The 22,977-nt window shown below is 41.1% G+C and overlaps 1 protein-coding gene across 1 annotated transcript in view; it reads left to right on the forward strand.

Moving 5' to 3' along the window:
• The window catches only part of LOC144754718 (flavin-containing monooxygenase 3-like), a 242,578-nt gene extending 220,272 nt beyond the window's left edge, over window positions 1–22,306 (forward strand). The window contains exons 8-9 of the mRNA XM_078642876.1: window positions 1,513–1,585; window positions 21,372–22,306. Of these exons, the coding sequence (XP_078499002.1) occupies window positions 1,513–1,585; window positions 21,372–21,711 (413 nt within the window). The 3' untranslated portion in view covers window positions 21,712–22,306. The remainder of the gene's footprint in view (window positions 1–1,512; window positions 1,586–21,371) is intronic.
• Window positions 22,307–22,977: the final 671 nt, after the last annotated feature.

Genomic DNA, 22,977 nt, shown 5'->3' on the forward strand with positions numbered 1-22,977 from the left:
AAGTCTATAAATGTCTTAAATTCACCCCTCTTTCGGAAAAAATCTATTTAAAATCACAGCTAAAATTAAGTCTACAAATCCCTTCTAGGACCTGGTTCTCAGGAATACTGGTACAGGTGACTGTACACATTTTCCTGCATTGGACTAAGTTAGTAAACCTCTCTTTTTCACAAGTAGTGTTACCTGACTGTGTAATTACAGGAAAAGTCACTCCTTTCCTGAAACAAATGTTTTCTAATGCCAGAGATTTTGTCAGGTCTGTCAATCTGTGCAAAAATGAAAAGAAACTGTGTTGCAAGCAATTTACACACCACATATAGATAACAAAGTTGTTGATGAGTTTCATTCTGGATTTCTACAGGACTGCAGCACAGAAATGTCCCTGCTTAAGTTAGCAGATGCATTTTTGACTCCTTGCAACTCATATCTCCTGTTGAGAGGCATTTGATACAGTGAATCGCTCCTTGCTTATTAGGATTCTCAGTGGATGGATGGACATTGAAGGAATTGGCCTATATTGGTTAACCTCTTGCTTCATCGACTGGGCATAACAAATTAAAATGGAAAACTGATACTGGGGGATGTTATAGGAATAAAATATGTTTACATAGCTCCCCATTACCTTATCTCATATCCAAAAGCCAGCCTTTCACTGCACACACACACACACACACACACACAGCAACATCAGGCAGGAATTACAAGAGGCATTACCTACTTGTCTGTCTTCCTGGAAGCAGTCCTTATGCTTGAGATACTTCTCCTTTCTGGCAGAAAGACCAGGACTCAGAGTAATGAAGATTATCGGTAAGTAACCAGGACATTAATTATGATGCCATCTCTTGAAGGGTGGCCCATCTGTGAACAACCACAAAGAAAGTGTTAGCCTACAAAAGTAATGTGACAGCCTCAATGTGTTCTCCAATAGTGAAGTCAGACGATGACACATCTAAAGCACCAGAAAGCACATGACACATGTTGTAGAAGTTGGAATCATGGCCACTGCTAAAACGCGGAGCCTGCCGTCTGCACAACTATTAAACATCAAACAGAATATGTGGATGGGGGGTTTGGGTCTCTCACACTCCAAGAAGGTTGGTGGGGTTATTATGGGTCCTTCAAAACAATTTTAGAAGGCACATTTTGTTGCCCGATTTAAAGGGAGGTCTACCTTCATTACAGTAAAGATTGTGTAGAGCAAAAGTGAAAAGGGTGCAATAATCTTTTACTGCTATTATGGAATTTAATATTCAGTGAGCCAATATCTCTGTGATAATACGGATGCAACTTGGGCGTGTGCTATGGAGATCGGTGTCTAATCCGTGATTTACAGGTTTGAACCCCGGTAGACCTGGCTAATTCATCAGTAGTCAATAAGATATTGTGTTGTGACTTAACAGGAAAAACAATTGATTTAAGGTTGTTGAGTGCGTTATGGAAAGTGCTTATTTAGCATTGTTCTAATTTCTGTATATTAGGCTAGTAATACAGGTGTATCTTTGCTAATTTCAGGGTCCTGCAAATTGCCACCCAGGAGCGTCATGGTGGCTGACAATGAAGAGAAAGTTGGGAAAAAGAAGACGTGGTAAGTGTGGCTCAGAAATGAAATGAAATATGCAAGTCACACTTCCTGCTAATGATTCTTACAAGGAGCAGGTGAAAACCTTACACAAAATACATTCTGTTTTTTCCTGAACAAGGTAACTGTTGTCTTGCTTTTGTGCAATTATGTCCTGTATGAAATTGAATTAAATACCATTGCACTAACAGCAGAGGAAGAGTTAAATAATTTAACCATTATGGGGCATTTCTAAGGTAAATCCGATTGACGAACAACCAGTACCTCAGCTGTTTTAAATTGCTGTGTCAACAAACATTTCGCAAATTTGAAAATCTGGAATTATTATATCTGCATTACTAGTTTAACATCCTATGACACAATTATAATATTGAGAAAACAATAATAATTATAACATTCCAATGACACACAACTGCCACTAATACATAACAATGTAATAACAATGAATAATTCTTCCTAAATTATAAATACACCATTTTATATTCATTTGATGAATGTGAAACACAAACCATACTATATTATTATTGTTATCCATACTACTAATATTTATAAGTGCAAATATAATAATTGGTTTTAATTGTGATTAACAACAACAAACAATAATAAACTTATTCGATGTTTTTGTTTAAATCTGTTTTTATTGAAATGTACAAGTACATGAAAGGCATCATAGTCCGTGCACTGTCTATGCATGGTGGCACTTAATGGCAATAGAAACATGTTTTTCTTACACAAAGGTTGAGCCTCGTAATTATGCATGACTCGTCTGCTGCACTGGATTACATGTAAAGACAACATTCGGCTCATTTCGTATATGAGATATATCACTCTTCGGTGACTGCATAGTTTCGGTAGTCCAATGAGTAGAGTCTTTCAGTTGGTTCAGTGTGGACTTCAAAACAGACGTAGTAGAATGAAAACAGTTAACAGCCAACAAACCCAACTCAGACCGGCATTAGTATCATTAGTATCAAACCCAACTCAGACCGGCATTAGTATCATTATCCCCCACCCCTCCGCCCAGCCTGGCTTCCACAGCAACATAGCACAGCATTGCAGATTGGCTGTTACTCCCCTGCAATGGCATCTATCACTCTCTCCGCTGATGGCAATGCTAATCAACTCACACATGGAACACCACAGTCGCACCCAGCTGTAGATTCCGGCACCTGTCCTGGACCTCCGTCCCTCCCCTCAGGTTATCCCCCTAAACGCTCTTCCTCAACCCTCTGAAGTGTCTGGAGCAGACCTTCCCACTGAGCAGCTATTGGCTCCTTCCTCAATCCCAGCGTTTCCTCCCTTCTGATGGGGGTTCCCTCTGCCCTAGCCCATATGTAGAGCGAGTGTATCCATTCTCGCTCATGAGATGGGTCTTGTGCCTTCCATCTCTTGGTGAGCAATCGTTTGGCAACCACTGTTCCCAGATCCAAAAACCGGGGATGTCAAAAGAAAAACATTTCCAAGGTATGACTTTGTCAGTGGAGTTAATGAGTAAACGTTTCGGAAATTCACCCTTGAACAAACTGTGAAACGTACTAATAGAGCAGCATAACATTGCACACTGTTGTCAAGTGCTGGATGCCACGGTGATATCTTGGTTGCCCTCTTGATAACCTGAAAAAAGTACAAACCCTTCCGGTGCATTTAATCATCAAGGGGCTCAAACAAAATCCCAAATTGGGCAACAAACAAACAAACAAGAAAAAGTCATTCAAAAGAGCACAGTCGATCGCTGATTCACAACACAAAGTGAATTGACAGGAACTCAATGAGTCCAGATCCACGTGAGGAGGTACAAGATTCCATTAGGAAGTGCTGGAGGAAAAAAGGACAGAAAAGTCAAAAATACACAGTATTGGAAGATAGACTCATCCACAAAATATTGTGGACACAATTTACAAAGTAATTTATGTGTATTAAAGTTACGACTGCGAAGTCTCTGCACTTGGGGCATAATCTCCGCAGAAAATCCTAATAGGCCAGACAACCTCTGTGTATGGGATCTAATGTGTTTGATGTACAAAAAAGCCTTTGAAAGAAATAGGTAACTTGAGAATACAAATCCAGTGTTGAGGTAAGTAATATACTGAACGTAATACTGAACTGATGTACATCGCTTTTTTTGCCTTAGCTGAAATTATTCACATTAGTAAGCTGAAGTGTAGGCCCAACCCCTCTATTTTAGAACAGTCACCATTATGACAGCAGCATCGTGATTGGTACAGTGGCGGCTGGTGACATTTGAAAGTGGTAGGGGTACAAAGTTGGGCTTGACTTTTATGTTGCGAGCAAGCTTAATGCACAAACTTGGGGTCGAGGTTGGGTCCACCTCCCAAGAAAAAGATACACAAATGGTTCATTTTAAAGCAAATGAACTAAGGGAGAAAGCACGTTTTATAAAGCAGTGTGGTAAAGTATTGAAATATTAAACACATTAAAAATTGCCCCATATCTTATTGCATTAATATGTTCAACAGTTACTGAACGGGAGTTCTAATCGGGACATGATCCTGTTTCCTGTTGTTTACAAGTTCCTGAGCAAAATTGCTCTTATTAGGTGATGAAGAATTTTTTTTTATGTTCTCCTGGACAATGCGGATGATGTTTTGCTCTGTGCTTGCTGAACGACTGTCATTGTGAAACGGAGTCCGTGTAAATACATTTGTCCACGTGACAGTTCGGGCTGTGGTGAAGGGAAGGCGGCTTACTGGTGTCTGCTATTACTGCATATGAAGCTTAGGCTATTGTGCAATTACAGCGCTTGTGTAGTTACAGCCATGTTTCCATAAACGTGTGCATCTATTCACAGATTGAGCAGGCCAGAGCCACCCACATGGGGGTAGGCAACAACCCTTTCTGCGTTTGTAAATCTCATGCAATTTGCACTGGTGTAATTAGCATATTCTTTTTTTCACCTAAAACAAAAACACACCATCAAATTACGTTTTAATAATCGTTCCATAAAAGTACCCAGACGTGCAGTGTTAGTCATTAGGGATGGGGCGATTTTGCAGCAGCCTTTTCTATTGAAAGGCCAGCAGGGCCTGGTCAGCCACGTCAGACACTGCTCTTCGAGGCACTAGCCTGCAGAAAGTTCATCCATTTACATTAGAGGTGGGCGAGCATGAGTCCAAAGGCCATGGGTGACACTGCTCTGTTAACCACTTCAAGTCCGTGAGCAGTGTCATCCATGGTGTCCATGCATTAACATGTGGAAACCACCCCCACACAGCTCCTTAACTCCTTGTTCAGCACTGCAGACGTCGGAGTAAGGACGGTCTCGACAGGGCAGTTGTGGGGACATGTTCACATGTAGCCATCTATATCACACCACCTGATCCCATGTCAGGGGGCACGGGGGTCCACAAACCCCAACGCCTTCTCCTCCAAGGACAATACTTGATGGGACATGGAGAGGAGCTGTAACCGGCTGGGCGAGGCTGTCATTTTGAACTATCAGAACGGATTGGCACAGCGCTCTACATGCTAATTAGCTAACTTGAACGCTACGGCACCTACTATAGGAAATAATAAGCTTTTTAATGCAACATTGACATTTGGACTTACTAAAAGAACAAATTATTCTCGCATAAGGGTCTCCGTGTCCCATCAAGTATTGTAAGCCTTTGCACTAAGCCCACTGGGGGGGCGGACATACTAATAACGAAGAACGGAAATGAGAACAAACAATGCGAGCATCAGATGCCAAGATTGTGGCAGCCCTAGAAGAAGAGGTTTTTACCTTGAAACGCGTCAGCAGGAAAATGATTAAGTGGAGCAGGAAGGCAGGCTGCATCACATAGGCATAACAATGCAGAAGGGTCCCAGTAAGTGTTCATTCAACAGCACACATAATATAAACAGAGTTTAAGAAACACACTCAGAAAAAAACACGTTGTATGACAGTGTTATTTAATCACACTGAACAAATATTATTATATAAATCAATAATGTAAAAACACTTTAAAAGCTGCAATTGCCCAGAGGGAAATGGGAGAAAGTGTTGGGAAAGTTTGGTGATTTGAGTGAGGGTGACGGGGGATAAGGAAACAGAGTATTGTGCAAATCACATATTCTTATTTACATGAAACAGTGGCTCATCATTTAGCCAGAAACTTCATAACATTATCCAAGGATTAATATGTAGCCATGATTGAGAAGAAATATATCACAGTGAAACAATCACTGTTGATTATACTGGCAAGATATAAAGATATAAAGTGTTGAAGTTTCGACCCCCGAAAGAATGTAGGTTCTTTTTACGGAGGAGTCTTCCTCAGGACTGTAGTGAAAGGGGAGGGGGTACCTAGGGAATAATTATGAAAAAATAACTTAATTCGCAAAAGGACCAAAACAATTATAAAATAAAGAATAAGGAAGGGGCATCAATCCCTTAAATTATCATAAACAGCCCCACAGGGGAGGCTGGTAGGAAAATGTAGGGTGTGTAGGCTCCAGACACAAGAGTGTGGAAAATCAGCACCTGTAATAATAATGTGCATATAAATACAACCACCCAGAATAGTAGGGTCGGTGGCCGGCAAGGGGACATGCGGTAATAAAACCACTTACTATAAACGGAAATCAATCTGACATGTCCCTTCCAAATCCGCCTGGTCAGAACCAGAATCCTTGGTTCAATCTCTTATTTAATTAATCTGAAAAACAGAACACAAAAAAACTAGTGTTATAGAGGACCCTGTAATCCGCATAAATGTGGTTTACCACCACCACTGCACCATAAGCCATCTGAAGAAATACGTGTAAGATTCCTCAGGTTATTGAAAAAGCCCGTTAGGTGCAGTCTGAAAATAAGCAAAAGAGAAAAAGAATTCCAGTATTAAAAGCCTGTCTAAATGTACGGGTACAGGAGCACATGTTCCGTCCCGTGACTCGGAGCTCTAAAATGCAAAAACACAATCGCCGCTACATTCAGAGATGCTGTCCAGCAATCAGGCGGCCCGGCGGTGTGAAATCTACAAATGAAGGAAGAAAAGGCATAAGCTGTGGTTAAGCGGAATGCTGCGGATGAGTCTGGTCAGTGCTCAAAACCTCTATTCAACAAAGAACGAGAGGCGCTCATTATAAACACTCACCGCTACTCGCGGGGATGGCTCCTTGCATGGGGAGGGAACCGAAGCAATGCCGCCCACATCTATGGCTTAAATACAGTAATTCACCCTCATGAGCACGTGCGTGACGTAGGCCAGCAGATGCTCGTAAAAAAGTGAAAGAGCAGTGAGTGTCTTAAAGGAAAGTGAAAATAGACTTTTGTGTTGTCGAGTGCGATATAGGCAGCACGCTATGAAGTGCCCTCCCGATGCTTCAGGGCATTTTGTTGAATATATATATATATATATATATATATATATATATATATATATATATATATATATATTCACTGAAAAAACCATAGGTTATAGACCATATATAGTTAGGAATTAGCATTTACAAAACCTTGAAAATTCACTGAAAAAACCATAGGTTATAGACCATATATAGTTAGGAATTAGCATTTACAAAACCTTATTTTACTCACACAAAACCATTGAAATTCCATATATAGTTAGTTGCACTAACTATATATCGCGCACCCGCAATCCACTGCTGATGATGTCACATATTACATCATTCATGACATGGTCAGTGACATCACTGATGACATCACTGATGACATCTCAAATGACATCACTGATGACATCACTGACGACATCTCAAATAACATCACTGATAAAATCTCAAATGACATCACTGATGACATCACTGATGACATCTCAAATGACATCACTGATGACATCACTGATGACATCATCCAGTGACTGTGTGTTTCTGTAAAGTTAAAATGTGTCTTACATATTGAAGAATGAGTGGAAGTATAAGTGTCTGGACAAAGGATTTAGTAGGTGCATGACTGAATGTATGAGTGAGTGATTAAATGTGTCTCACTGAGTGCATGGGTTAGTGACTAAACTGTCTTAATTTGTGCATCATGATGTCTGTTGTTCTGTAAACTGCTGCATGTGTTGATCAGTAGCTATATGATTAACTATATGGGTTACTGATTGATTGTCCAAGTATTTGTATGGGAGACTGAGTGTGTGTGTGGCTGGCTGGCTGGGAGGTGTGTGACTCTGTGCAGATCAATGTGTACTTGTATCAATGATTCTATAAGAAAGTAAGTATGTGTTAGTATATGTTTGAAAATGTAAGGTGCTCTATGTTTAACTGTATAGACAAGAAAATGGAAGTGTCATTGATTCTTTAACAGGACTGACTACGTGTGTGAGTAACTCCATGGATGAGTGGCAGACTGTGAGTGTCTGTATAGGTGTATGAGTGCATATGATAGTGTTGTAAAGATGAGTGATTGTATGTATGAATGATTGTATGGGTGAATGAGTGAATGTGTGTGTAGACATAGCAATCAGTGAGTGCGTATGTAGTAACTAGTATTGGTGTGTCAATGGTTTCAAAAATTATACTCTGTATTTAACACTGGGTGAATCAGAGGTTATATTAAAATGTGAGGAGATGCATTGTATTGTCACATGAATGATATCATCAGTGATGTGGTCATTGATGTCAAATCAGATGTCATCAGTGATGTCATCAGTGATGTCATTTGAGATGTCATCAGTGATGTCATCAGTGATGTCACTGACCATGTCATGAATGATGTAATATGTGACATCATCAGCAGTGGATTGCGGGTGCGCGATATATAGTTAGTGCAACTAACTATATATGGAATTTCAATGGTTTTGTGTGAGTAAAATAAGGTTTTCTAAATGCTAATTCCTAACTATATATGGTCTATAACCTATGGTTTTTTCAGTGAATTTTCAAGGTTTTGTAAATGCTAATTCCTAACTATATATGGTCTATAACCTATGGTTTTTTCAGTGAATTTCATTGGTTTTTTAACAGCTAATATCTGTAGCTGTAAAATATATTCTTCTTTAAATCCAAAAATATATTTTATATGTTTATGAATAATTTTTTTTTTTTATATTTTTTTTTCTTCGTTCCCGCTTCGCGAATCGGGAAGCTTCCCGTTAGCTGACCTTGATGCCGCGAAATAGACCGCGAGCCGGTAAACGTTTCTTTACCGCAACTGCCGCGTTAGAAAACAACATCGTGACGCCTCCCGTCCGCATGACGTTTCACGTTGTCGCGTGATACGTCATATGACGTGCTACGTTAGCGAACTGGTACGCGAAGCGAGTCGCAAAGCGCAGGTTTCTGGAAGCAAACCGGGAGGCCCTGCAAAGCGCTTAACGTAAACACAGCAGGTCATGTGACTTGGTAATAACACTTTTCATTGGTTCATTTCACTTTTGGTTTCCTAATGATGTAAGACTAGGTCATATAATCTAAAATGAACACTTTTCATTGGTTGAGAACTCTTGTTTTTCCCAAATGATGAAAATCCCTCCTTCTTTCCTCACTCTGACTTTCATCATTGTGAGAGAAAGACCCTTTGTGATCACTGAGCAATGGCTTCTTTAGTAGCTTCAGCTGGTGCTTCCCCACCACCTCCACCACATCCAAGGAAGAGTGGACCACCTGCTCAAGTTATAATTCAACAAGAAGAGGAAGAAGAGGAACAGAACGACGAGCACGAAGAGAGGCAGTTTTTGCCTGAGGAGCCCAGGACGTCTCACCGGAAAGAAAACTTCATTTGGCAATTTTTTAAAATTCCCAAAGGTCAGAAAAAAGTAAATGCAAGATACGTAACTTGCCTTATATGTCAAGATAGACTGTCCAGAGGAACCGAGAAAAAATACAGTTTCGGAAACTACACAATGCATCGCCATATGACTAGGTGGCATCCTAACAACTACAGTGCTGCACAGTTTCGGAACGACCTAGATAATCTCCCTATTATGGCCAGAAGATCTGTTGTACCGGAAGTAACGGGACCAGAGGGCAGGGAGATGGTGCCAAATATACAAATGAGATTTGGTGAAGTAAAACACATCTGCGTATTTTGCGATGGATTCATTTGCTACGGAGAAAAAAGCATCACTCTGATCAACAGAGCTATTGACTATCATATGCAAGTTTGTACGAAACGCCCAAAATAATAAATACTTTTTTTTTGTTTTGTTGCTCCTGTTGAGCCCTTTACAATGAATCGTTTTCATTGCCCCCTCCAAGAAAAACCCAAAAAAATATAAAACTGTTCAGAAAAATTCCAAAAAAGTAAAAAAATGTTCCGAAAAATAATAAAAAAAATATAAAACAACAAAAACAATTAAAAAAAAAGTTCTTTTCAGAACTACCTCCCCGTTATTAAAAAATTGGTACAATATTTGGAACTGTGCCAACCTCTATTTCTCTTAGTTCGCTTCCCAGTTCGCTCGCCGGTACGCGAACCGGAAGCGAACCAAAAACAGTAAGTATAAGGGAAGGAAACAGACACTTATGTTAAAAGAAAGACAGCTATAGGGGAGTAAACTAGAGATACTATTACCCGTAATCCACTGCTGATGATGTCACATATTACATCATTCATGACATGCTCAGTGACATCATCAGCAGAGGATTGTGGGTTTTTTGGCAACGTGCCTTATCCACGGTTTAATAACGCTGCCTTTTGCTTTATATAAGTTTTCAAATTGTATGAAATATATACCAATAGGTCGTTATGAACCTTTAGGTAGTGCTTTTCTTCATGAGGTCTGGTCGCTTCCATACACATACAGATGTTTCAAAGATGATCAAGAAGTTTATCTGAATGGAGAGGAATGCACTGAGACGCCAGATCATTCACTAATGTGTAGGCACATACAGTTACACGGTTCATGCAACAAACACCGACCAAATATGGCTTGCGTGTTGCAAGGCACGCCAGTTCCTGCTATCATCCCCACGTTCAAGTTGTTGGAAAATGGTAGTTATTTGATGCTCAATAATGAAGATTGTTCTGGGTTAATTAAAAGTATTCCTTTTATCGTAACAGTAAGTGAACGGGTTATTTGCTGCAGAAATGTTCTATTTCCTCCCACACATGAACATAGGGAGTTTTCAATCTCGCCACAAATACCAACCTTGGGAGCAGATTTCAACGGCATGGCAAGAATAAGAGCTCTTTTGTCTCAGAGAGAGGTGGCCTTGAGTTCGGCCCGTGAAACTTTCGTGCTTCACATAGCGAACACCCGTACAGAGGTGCAGACCCTTTTCAATTCAGATTTGCCTTTCCATTTCAGCAAGATGGTTCGGACTATCTCTAACGCGTCCTCCACAAAGGCCCTGGCGCACTTTTTTAAAGTTGTTACCAGTGGTCTCGTGACTTCATTTGAAAAAATCTTTGGAGTCATCCCTGCTTTCTTTCATTCTATTTTTTCCACTCTGCTTCGTGGATTGCCATTTTTACTTGCATTACCAGCGGACGCTCTTGTGCTTTTTTACATTTTTAAATGTGGATGTCCCTCCTATGCAACCTCCCGCCCTGCAGCTGCTGACACTGTTCCGCAATCGCATGCTAGAATATTATGGCACAATGCCGTTGGCGATATTAAGCACGGCATATGGATTATCTTTTCGATTCTCCTACTTCACCTGTGTCCAGCCTGTATTTCACTGCCTGACCTGTGATTTCGATTGGGCCATTGATTTGTGTCTCTGCGGACCGGTTTCTCCTGACGTCGACTTTAATCAGCTGATGACTCCTATCATTACTCACGAGTTGGTTTGTCCTGGCGAAAGGATTATGGCTGTGGCATTGATGCATGGACTAATTGGTCCCTGGAATTTACTGGCGGCAACACAGTCTTTCTTGGAACAGAGCTTTCTTGAAAACCCACCGAGCTGTCCTCTGATGGTGATAGAGGATCCGGTGCTGGGAGAGCACGTATGTTCTTTTCCGCTTTTAAATTGGATGGCTGAACTCTTTTCGGATGAAGACGGTGACTTCCTATTGGAGGCTGTTGCAGCTTATTTTGCATACACAGTTATGTCATAGACCTTTTTCATTTTTGATATGCTGAGTACTAGCATTTCATTGACAATTCATTGACTTATTTGTCAAGTTTTTATTATTTAGCTTGCCTATTGGCTTAAGACTCGATAAAGTACTTGGCTGTTTTATTTTTCTTTAGCATTAAATTTTCCTAGTTTTTAATATTTTACCTTGCGGACCGTCCACATATAAAGTTGCAATCTGCTCTCATGAGATGGCACTTCTATTATCTTATTCAGTTCGTTTCCGGATCATGGGGAGGTGTCATCTAGGTCCTGGATATCTTTACACCGTGTTAAGTTAGCATGGGCTCATTACCGGTTTAAACGCCATTTTTCCTTTTTTGCAACTTCTGCACACGACACTTAGTTGTTGCTTTAGCTTTCAACCTAATAGTTCATCGTGATTTACATGAGAATAATATGTTATTGCTCTACTATCTGCTTTACTTGTTAAACTATATCTGTACAGCGACTGCTGAAGTTTCAAGAACAACACGATACAGAATTGTTATGAGGTCTGATCTCCACGACTTCATACTCATAACATAAGTGCAGCTTCTGCCAATTCTGGGCATGAGGCGGGTTTTATATTGCTTTGCCGAACACACATACACAACACTTGATGCGGTTCACATGAAGAGAGAGCTGGTGTATGCTGATGTGATTCCTTCAAATCTAAGACACTAAAGTATGGGCACGCCCTAAACCAACACAAAGAGACCTTCTTAGCAAATAATATAATATGTGTATTAGGGAGGGTGAGATATAAGCAGCCGCGGGCCGTGGAGGGAGTTACGATGGGGCAGGGAGGCGGGGAGGGGGAGGGGCAGGGTGGAGCCCTCTCCACCCTGCCCCTCCCCCTCCCCGCCTCCCTGCCCCACCGTAACTCCCTCCACGGCCCGTGGCTGCTTATAAGTGTTGATAACTCTTATTCATTTACAGCATGTTAACATACTGTCACCATTCGCTTTTTATGTACTAGTAACTATGCTGGTAATTTTGCTACTGATAATATGTGTACTTGTAATATCTAAGATACTACGCCTGAGAAGACGGCATTAGTAAATAAACATTTCAAATACACATGTGTTCTTCTTAACTCCATGTTCTGGTTTCTAAGAAATATATAACGACCGACTGTTCATGAGTTCCACGTATCCTGAGGTACTATAAGTTCATATTCTGGATTGTCTAAACATTGAGAGTTTGTTATATCCAATGTGACACTGTACCTAGCTTGCTAAGGGGTTTTTGAGTACTAAGGTGAGTTTTGGGGCACCCTAATTCGCCGAGGTTCCAATCCTCTGTCCACAGTTCTGTGTGAGAACAGAAACCCTGCAACAGGGGCACCCCCGACCCTTCCTGGAGCTTCATCACACTTGCGATACAACTCCAGCAATGCGCCACCTTTACGGCACAGTTACATCACGCATCTGTGCTGTTTTTGCCCCATGATGCGCCGCATTGTAAATGCAGCACACCATAGGTGACCGAACAGCGGCACAGAATGACTAACACATCCCTGGTGATGCGCCAGTCATCATAAATCTATCCCTATGCTTCTTATCTTGTTCGAGATGAACCGCCATATGTATCATCAAAGTTTTTTGCATTTCCTAAATAGCGAACTTTAAGGAATAAATAGCGATTCTTTACCATTCCTAGTTTGCGATTAGCTATTTGCTAATTACAAATTACCCATTCATTTCCTTCATTTCCATAGGGCGGTTGGACTCACTTTTAGCTCGAACGGCTGAATGGATTTCCACGAAACTTGGCAAAATTGTAGGGACTGGTAGCCCGATGTGCCTTTGCTATGTCTCAAGATATATGCTCCAGTGGTTTTTACGAAAATTAACTTTGAAAAATATATATTGGGCTACATTGGCCTATATATATGTTGGAGCCCAAATGTAGCCCAATGTAGCCCAATGAAGCCCAATGAAGCCCAATGTAGCCCAATGTAGCCCAAAGATGGCCGCCAGAGACAAAAAAAACAAATGTAGCCCAAATATCAGCCAGATGTAGCCCAACTGTAGCCCAGTGACAGAATGACCAATCAGCTTCGCAAACCTCCGTTACGCGAAGCGGAGCGCTGTTACAGATATATATCTTTTTTTGAACGTTAATTTCTCAAAATCCACTAGAGCACATATATTGAGACCTAGCAAAGGCACATCGGGCTACCAGTCCCTAATATTTTACCAAGTTTCGTGAAAATCCATTCAGCCGTTCGATTATTATTATTATTTTTTTTTTTTGCCCCGCGGGGCCCTTTTAAAACCTCCACATCAAACCTAGGGGGTCAGCGAGGATCTACTATTCCCCCTTATGGTCATTTGCCCCTTCGCTTTGGCCTCCTCTTGTCTCTCGATCCTACCGAGAGACAAGATGGCGGCCGCTACGGACTGTTTGGAATGTTGACAGACGCCGGAGAACCAATCAGCTTCGCTTCACAAAGCTCCGTTGCGCGAAAAGTACGCGTCCTGGAGCGCTGCCCGGTCCGCTGTTACAGATATATATCTTTTTTTAAACGTTAATTTCTCAAAATCCACTGTAGCACATATATTGAGACCTACAAAAGGCACATCGGGCTACCAGTCCCTACAATTTTGCCAAGTTTCGTGCAAATCCATTCAGCCGTTCGGGCTAAAAGTGAGGCCAACCGCCCTATGGAAAACTCAATGTTAAAAACACGTTTTGGGACCCCCCTTTTTTCTCGGCCCCCCCTTGACGAACCCCCCCCAAATTTTCAAGGGATGCTCAGAAACAAAATGTGCCATTTTCCTGAAAATTTCAGCCAATTCCGTCCACAAACGCCAAAGTTATTAGACATAGAATTTTCAAAAATCCCATAGAGAAAAAATCCTAACTATATATACCTACTGGCGACCGCCAGTAGGTAATATATATATATATATATATATATATATACATACATACATACATACATACATATATGCATGGGTAAAGGAGGACGCCCCACGGCTAATATGTGCACCGCTCCACGCAACGACCTTCCGGATACAAACATGGACAATGCATGCTGGGACTGGTAGGCGTTTGATCCATTAACGTCCTACCAAGGATGTATGCGCATGGTATATACCTTTAAGGAGTGGTGCGCAGAGCAACCTATCAGGCGGGGGCAGATATTTTATCTAAGAAGCACGACCCTCCCTGAACTATTCACACCCCTGGCGCTGAAGAAGGCGGAAAAACACGCCGAAATGCATTCGCCTAATGCGGGTTTGTGGGACTCTTACTCGCCTTTGCCTGTGGAATAAAAGCTGTTTTCCATGGTTCCCCTGTTGTTGGTCTCTTCACTGGATCTTCGTGAAAAGGTGTGGAATGGTGATATATATATATATATATATATATATATATATATATATATATATATATCACGTTCCCTTGGTTCCTTTTGCCAGGAACTGCAGCGCTCTTGGTGCCGGTTCGTTAACCCCTGCGGCAGAACCACGCCGCTTTAAAAATCCATACCAACTCTTTCCGTGATGAAAAGAAACGCGGGGACGAACTCGCGTACTTTATTTTTCCATTTTTATTGCCATCCTTTAAATCATGAGGACTTTTTCAAGCCGGCAGGCACAGATCCACGCGTTTCAGGCTGCCTCAACCCTTGTTCACGATCAACCTGGCTTCTGACCAACTCCATGATTAAATTAAAAATTACCATGACATAGGGGCATATTACCAACGTTAAGCGATATTTATCGCTAACGATGCTTAGCAACGAATTTTTTAACGCTAAGCATCGTCAGAAATTATCGCAGATAAACCTTGCTATTATCAAGGTTTATCGCAAATTCGATAAAAAACGGCCGCAATGCATGAATATCGCTGAAAAGTCAGCAATATTCATGCATTACCGAGCTAATGCTCTTAGCCATGTTATCCACCTCCCATTGGATAACATGGCTAAGAACTGCTCAGGGCAGGTGTTAGTTTTTGGAGATATTCGCGCTTAGCGCGAATATCTCCAAAAGTTGGTAATAGGAGATAGCGATGTTAGCGACTGTTTCTAGTCGCTAACATCTTGGCACGCCCACTTTGCATGTCATTAGTGATAAATATCACTGACATGCAAAGTGGGGCTCAAGATGGTCGCTATCTCCTACTAGCTGATGCTAACTGGTGTTAGCGACAGCTAGGTAATAGGGAGATAATTTTATCTCCGCTTTCTTGGCTTTTAAAGCCAAAAAAGCGGAGATAAACCCCCTTGATAATATGCCCCATAATTTCCTGTTTGGTATTTTCGTGGCCCCTAAGCCTTATGGAGGATGTGTTTTTTTGTTTTATACTTGTAAAATCATGCATTTAAGTGAAGTTTTACACAAAATGAAATGCTATAACGAAAATAATAAATCAAAACAATTCCATAACCATCATTAATTACAGTCTTATGTTTTTGATAACTTTATCAGTCATTTTGCAGCAAGCAAATTCACTTCACATTCTATGTTCATGGAAGAAGTTGTCAAAGTTTGTTCCACTTTATCTCATGCTTCTCTTCTCTATCAGTGTCCACTGATTGATTTTGCGCAAATGTGACCCTTCAGTGTGTGTTCATTGCCAATGTGTCCCCTTTGAGCATTCATTCTCTGCCTTCGTTTTCTCAATGATACACACACAAGTGAAGGAATGGACCAACATGATTACAGCATTAAATTGCACCCCTACCCTAGTGGGCTCAGCGAAATCACTAGGAATCACACTAGATGAGAATTTAAACATGAAATCCCATATCAACACAATGGCAAAAAGCGCCCGCTACCATCTGAACTACATCAGAAAAGTGAAACCATTCATATCCAAAGCAGACCTCAAACTGGCAGTTCAGGCTCTTGTTATCGCGAGGATTGAATATGGATGTACGACGCTAGCGGGGCTTCCAAAAATTTCAACAGCACCCCTGAAGGCATGTCTCAATGCGGCGGCAAGACTAATCACTGGATCAAGGAAATTTGACCACATTTCGCCACACTTGAAGGCATTAAATTGGTTGCCATACGAAGCCAGAATCCAGCTAAAAATAGCATGCATAACTCATAAGGCACTCCACCACAAGACACCCAACTACCTTGCTCAGAAAATTAAACTATCTGGAGGGAACAGACCAGCCAGGAGCACAAAGGAGCTTATGTTGAGACCTGCCATCTTCCGGAAGAAGAAAACTTACGACAGAGCTTTCTCAGGAGCAGCACCTAGAATCTGGAATTCACTTCCTTCTAACATTAGAAAGATTGAAAACACTATATCCTTTAAGAGGGAAACTAAGATCTTCCTAATGAGTAAATTCCTTCCATAGTCAGAATATAGGAAGACAGAAGGCATGCGCATTGGCAGGAATTGAAACAGACTCAGAAAATAAACATTCAGGATCGTCGGATTCAGTTACACTTTATATTGTGCTATGTATTAAGTCATGGTTCGTACTTATGTTGATATAATCTATATTCCTGTAGAAATTTGCTCTTATATTTTATGTGCCATATATATACCTACCTCCTAATGTTGTGAAAGTTGCTACTACGATACAGATTAGAACTACCTCATGTAATGTGAAGCGCTCTGATACCCAAGGGTCTTGTTCGCGCTATACAAAACTCTAAATAAATAAATAAATAAATAAAATGTCATTTGAGATTCCTTTGTTATCTTCTTTTTCTTGTTATATTTGTATTTGGTGAGTTTGCTGCTTTCTTTTCTACTTAGTTTTGATTTTTTGTTTTTTCTTCTTCTACGTGGAAACAAAGCTCTCATGTTCTCATTTTGTTTTTTCCTACTCTTTTTATGATTTCTGCTTTTTTTCTGTCATAAGTGGATGTAAAGTTCCTCTGACTGATTGAGACCGAACGGGTGCATTGTTCTTAATTTTAAGATGTAGCGTGACTCCTTCATCTGTAGCTGTTTTTCTCGGTCACCACCTCTTTCCTTTTTTGGAACAGTATCGATGCCATAGAATCGTAATTGTTTCCAGTCACCCTCATGGTGACGCTCCATGTACATTGCCACTGCATTTGCTCGATCTTTATGAACTGTGGCCCTTATGTGCTCCAAAATCCGTTTTTTTAACTCACAGGTGGTGCTTCCCACATACATCAGTGGACATGAACACTCCACTATATACACTGTGAATTGAGTTTTGCACAATATCAGTTGACGGATTTCACAAACTCTGTTGTCCCTCATTTTTATCTCTTTTGTAGGTTTAGCGATTTGGCAGGCTTTGCACATATGGCATTTCACAAACCCTTTTGTCTTAAGCCACGTTCCTTCTTTCTTTTTTGGTTTGAAGTGACTATGAATCAGATGGTCCTTGAGATTCCTGACTCTTCTATATGTCACTGTTGGATGTTTACCCACTACTGCTTTCACTGTCTCATCCAATTGCAGAATTTTCCAGTTTCTTCTTAGGATCCCCACTATCTGTTTACTTTCTAGTGAGTAATCCATTATCAGATGGATTGGTTCCTTTTCAGATGTCACTTTTTTCTGTTTTGCGCTTGACAATCATCTCTGGATTTGTTATTTGTTCTTTCCCAGCATTTTTGCACTATCTTCTTACTGTATTTTCTTTTTCCAAAGCGTTCCGCTGTATGTGCTCCATGTTTCGACCATTCAGTTTCTTCACTACATATTCGCCTAATCCTCAGAAATTCCCCGTAGGGGATACTTGAGACAAGTGACTCTTGATGGAAACTGGATGCCTCCAACGTTGCGTTGGTAGCTGTTTTTTCTGTGCAAAGTTGTATGGATCTGATTGTTTTTTATGTAGATTTCTGTATCCAAGAAAATAACCCGTTCTTTGCTTATTTCATATGTGAATTTTAATTGGGTCACACTGTTGTTCATCACTTCAAAATAATCTTGGAAATCCTCTGCTGTCCCATCCCATATGATCAGCAGATCGTCAATAAACCGTTTCCACGTATGACTTTATTTAGAAATCTGTCATTTTCCGTGTTCCATGCAACTTCTCTCTCCCGGTATCCCATCGCTAAACACGCATAACTGGGGCTAAAAGAAAACCCCATTGTGGTTCCATTTCTGTGACGATACACTTCATCGCGGAAGAAGAAGATGTTTTTTATTCAGGCAAATTTCAATCATTTGTCTAAGCATGTTGTTGTGTTCTTTGTACTCTAAATTCCGCTCTTGTAGAAAGAAGTTGCATGCCTCCAAGCCGAAGTCATTCCCTATCCATACTAATATTATAAAGAGAGAGCCCAAACCTTTGAGGTGGGTAATCTGAGTAACCACAGCACCAATCACAACACCCAATACAGCGTTGGAAAGGGCAGTTGCAGCAGAAGGACATAGGCTATGCAGACGGCCACCATATACATTTAAAAGGTAAAAGAACCGTGCCAGCAAAGTAGTCCCTTGTGGGCGTGTCTGCGTTCTGCTGTGGGCGTGTGCTGGGGGCGTGACAAACGCTGGGGGCGTGTGGTACGTGCTGCCCTTCATGCCATTTGAGTCGTAATTGCGCCGCATCAAGGGGCACGCTAGGGGCGTGACACGCTGGGGCCATGACAAACGCTGTGGGCGTGTGTCCGCGCTGTGGGCGTGTGTCCGCCCTTCATGCCATGTGAAGCGCCAATTACGCAACTGCGCCGCATCAAGGGGCACGCTGGGGGAGTGACAAACGCTGGGGGGGTGTGCTACGTTCCGAACTTCATGCCATCTGGGTCGTACATTAATCAGATCGTCTGGTGTGGCCGTGTGCTGGGGGCGTCACAAAGGCGTTCACCTCGAAGCGTGGTAAGTAACCATTCGCAAGACTCCCTTGGGCGTCTGCCAGTTGTCTCACACATACTAGGGGTGCCGAATGCAGTGTGTGCCTTGGCCTGGGTGCGTCTGAAAGGGCCGACCGCAGTGTGTGGCTTGGCCTGGGTGCGTCTAAAAAGCACTCGGGGCCGAAGAGCGTCGGTGTGGGTCATAAAAAAATAAGAACAGCAGGAAACAATAATTCAAGACTCACACAATTCTAATTGTTTGACGGTCGCCGCTGGCCCTCAAGCGGGGGCACACGCGACTGAGCGTGTCTGCGGGGACAATTACTGCAGCCTCTCATGCGCGCTGTTACTGAACTATCACATTAAACCAAATTACTCGCGCCTGCTAACATCAGCCAGGGCTGTAGCCGGGCTCCGGCGGCGGATCACTACACTAATTACATGCACCTGCTAACATGAACTAGGGCTGCAGCTGGGCCTCAAGCGGGGGGACACGCACCTGCTAACATCAACCAGGGCTGCAGCTGGGCCTCAAGCGGGAGAACACGCGAATGACCGTATCTGAATACACACATTACACACATTCTATTTCATACCCGGACAACGTCAGGACGGGCTGCTAGTATATACATATATATATTGATACCCCTCGGTTCCTTTTCGCCAGAATTTGCAGCGCTCTCTCGCCGGTTCGTAAATCCCCGCGGCAGAACCACAACGCATTTAAATCCACAACCAATTCCCCCAGCTGGGAGAAAAACGGGACAAACTTGCGTTTGTCTTCACTTATGTGCTTTTTTATTTAATCCTCACAGCATGGAGTTTCTCAAGCAGGCAGGCACAAATCTTCGCGTTTCAGGATAGCATATTCCTTGTTCACGATCAATTTGGCTCCAGTCTCTCAGTCTCAATATAGTGAGTCACATTATTACATCATTTCCTGTTTGATGTTATTTTGGCCCTCGGCCTTCTGGATGATGTAGTTTTTTGCAATTTTTTAATACATTTTTTTATCCGTCTGTATAGCCTATGTCCTTCTGCTGCAACTGCCCTTTCCAACGCTATATTGGGTGTTGTGATTGGTGCTGTGGTTACTGAGATTACACGCCTCAATGGTTTGGGCTCTCTCTTTATAATATTGGTATGGATATGGTTTGTCTGTGGTGAAAAGTAGAATTAGGAAGCATTTTTTTATGGTGAGCAGAAGTTGCTCAAATGAAGTATTGGGGTGAAAGCTAGATATTGTGGCAATTTCTTACTAAGAATTTAAACAACATTAGTGGTATTAATTAAGAATAAGTAATTCTACTTCTTTGAAGCACATTGTGTATACAGACATATCTATGTTATGACACAAACCATTTTTGTACCCTGCTTTAAACAAATGCTACAAATAATTTGACTTTCATTCTTTATTTAGTACATTATGATATATCTACGGATAGTTTTGTACAATGGATCAATAGATGTATCAAAGTCCAGAGCCACATTCATGATTTTAATCATTAAATGAGAATCACATGACTCAGGTTACTATACAAGTTTTTGTCTGGAGGTTTACAAGTGGCTGACAACTTATGGTTTGGCCTTTCCTTCATTTCAGGAAGAGACTGTACTCACTGCTCCTGTCCAACACTTGATTTAATGCATGTGTTGGTTTGTTTGTCCTGGTTTAACAACCCCATGGTAACAACATTTCACCAATGTTGCTTAAACTAAGGATTCTAATGTGATCTGATGCAATTGATTCATTGTATTAGCCAGAATCAGTATAAATATGGCTGTTTGTATACACTTTTCAAAGATTTTATTGATATTTAAGATGTTAGTGTAAATTTGGTGGAATATACAAAATAAATAAATATATATTTATATATATATATATATATGAATAAATATAGTGAGCATGTTCTCATGGTGCTCGCTATGCCGCTGCTTTTTGCATGTTACAAATGTAAGTTACGTAGATTTATACTTCGGTATGATGTATCGAATGTAAAAAGATGTAACTTTTTCCTTGAACATGGTCCCCTATTGAATTATCATTGTTTCTTTTGAATTTCTAGGTTTGGCTTCTCTAACACTTTACAAACTGATTATATTGTCTACATGGATGAGGTCTCTTCCTTCTTTGGAGCAAAGCTGAACCTTCCCTACCTCTTCCTGACAGATCCAAGACTGGCCTGGGAAGTTTTCTTTGGACCCGCCAGCCCCTATCAGTTCCGCCTAACTGGAGCAGGCAAGTGGGATGGAGCCAGGAAAGCAATACTGGGCCAGTGGGAGCGAACAGACCGAGCCACAAGAACACGAGTCGTGCCCAAGTCTAACAACATGAAACTATTCCAATTGCTTCAAGTTCTCTTCCTGCCATTTTTTGTAGCTGCTGTTTTTCTGTTGTGGGAATAATGGTTGATTTTGTACTCAGGGGGTATGATTAGCATTCTTCTTTCATGCCATAATCTCTAGACAGCTAAGAGGCACTTCCTATGACCTGAGGAACAAGTCCATCCCTTTTACTGTCACTGACTCCAGTGGGCCCAGCCCCCGAAGTGTGATTACAAAAATAGGTGCCTATGTTTTGAAACTTTACATACAAGCATGCCCCTTACATTTTTGCAATAAAAATCTTTGGTTTTGCACAGGGGTAAATCACCTTTTATCATTCTGTGTACATTTCATTAAGCCAAAGTAAAAATATGTCAACAATTCTAATGTAGTCTATGAGCGAGTACAGGACGCAGTATCATGGTAAAGGTTTATTATGTACAGCACAAAACATATTTGAGTGATTAAGCTAATATTTTCTAAAGTTTCTAGGTAAGGCTAGAATTGTGACATGAGATTTGTGAATATGTTTGGGGAATTTTTTATTTTTCAAAATGTAAGGGCAATTTTCTGACTACATAATGAAGAATTTGATTTAGCCAAACTTGTGTCCCGTTTACAAACCTCCCATGTTTCAATTCATGTTGTCAGACCAATAAAAATTATCACATACTGATTTTTTTCTTTTTTTACTTTTTTTCTTTGGGTTGATAGAACAGCAAACACATTTTGTAATCCTTGAACTGCAAAGCAACAAGCGTAGGCACATCAAATAAGTCCACTTTAAGTTGAAGATTCTTGATGTTTGAAAGTGTAAAAGGGGTAGAATGATCTAGCAAGGAATAAGGTAGTAAGTATACAACAAGACAGCCAGTCATCACCATCATCTGAAGAGACGGTAATCAGGCAGGAATTTACAAAATTCTTCGCTGAGTTATACTCGGAAGATGTAAACCCATCGGAAGAACAAATAGAAGGTTACTTGAACACTCTACCCACCCTAGCCCCAACAGAGGAAGAGAAAAAAGCCCTAAATGAAGAATTCTCCAAAGAAGAAGTAGAAGATGCAATAAAGTGATTGAAAAAAGGAAAGGCTGCGGGCCCGGATGCTCTTCCAAATGAGCTATAGATGGCGCTTAGAGAAACCCTGTCGCCACAAATCACAGACTTACTCAATCTGGTGTACAAACAACACGAAAAGATCCCAGACTCTTGGAATAACGCCATCATAACTATAATTCTAAAACCTGGAAAGAAGCCCAATTATGTGAATCATACCGGCCAATATCATTACTTAACTGTGACTATAAGATCTGCACAAAAATCATGGCAAAAAGGCTGGGGGGA

Source organism: Lissotriton helveticus, chromosome 1_1, assembly GCF_964261635.1.
Source record: "Lissotriton helveticus chromosome 1_1, aLisHel1.1, whole genome shotgun sequence".
In the NCBI taxonomy this organism is placed as follows: domain Eukaryota; kingdom Metazoa; phylum Chordata; class Amphibia; order Caudata; family Salamandridae; genus Lissotriton; species Lissotriton helveticus.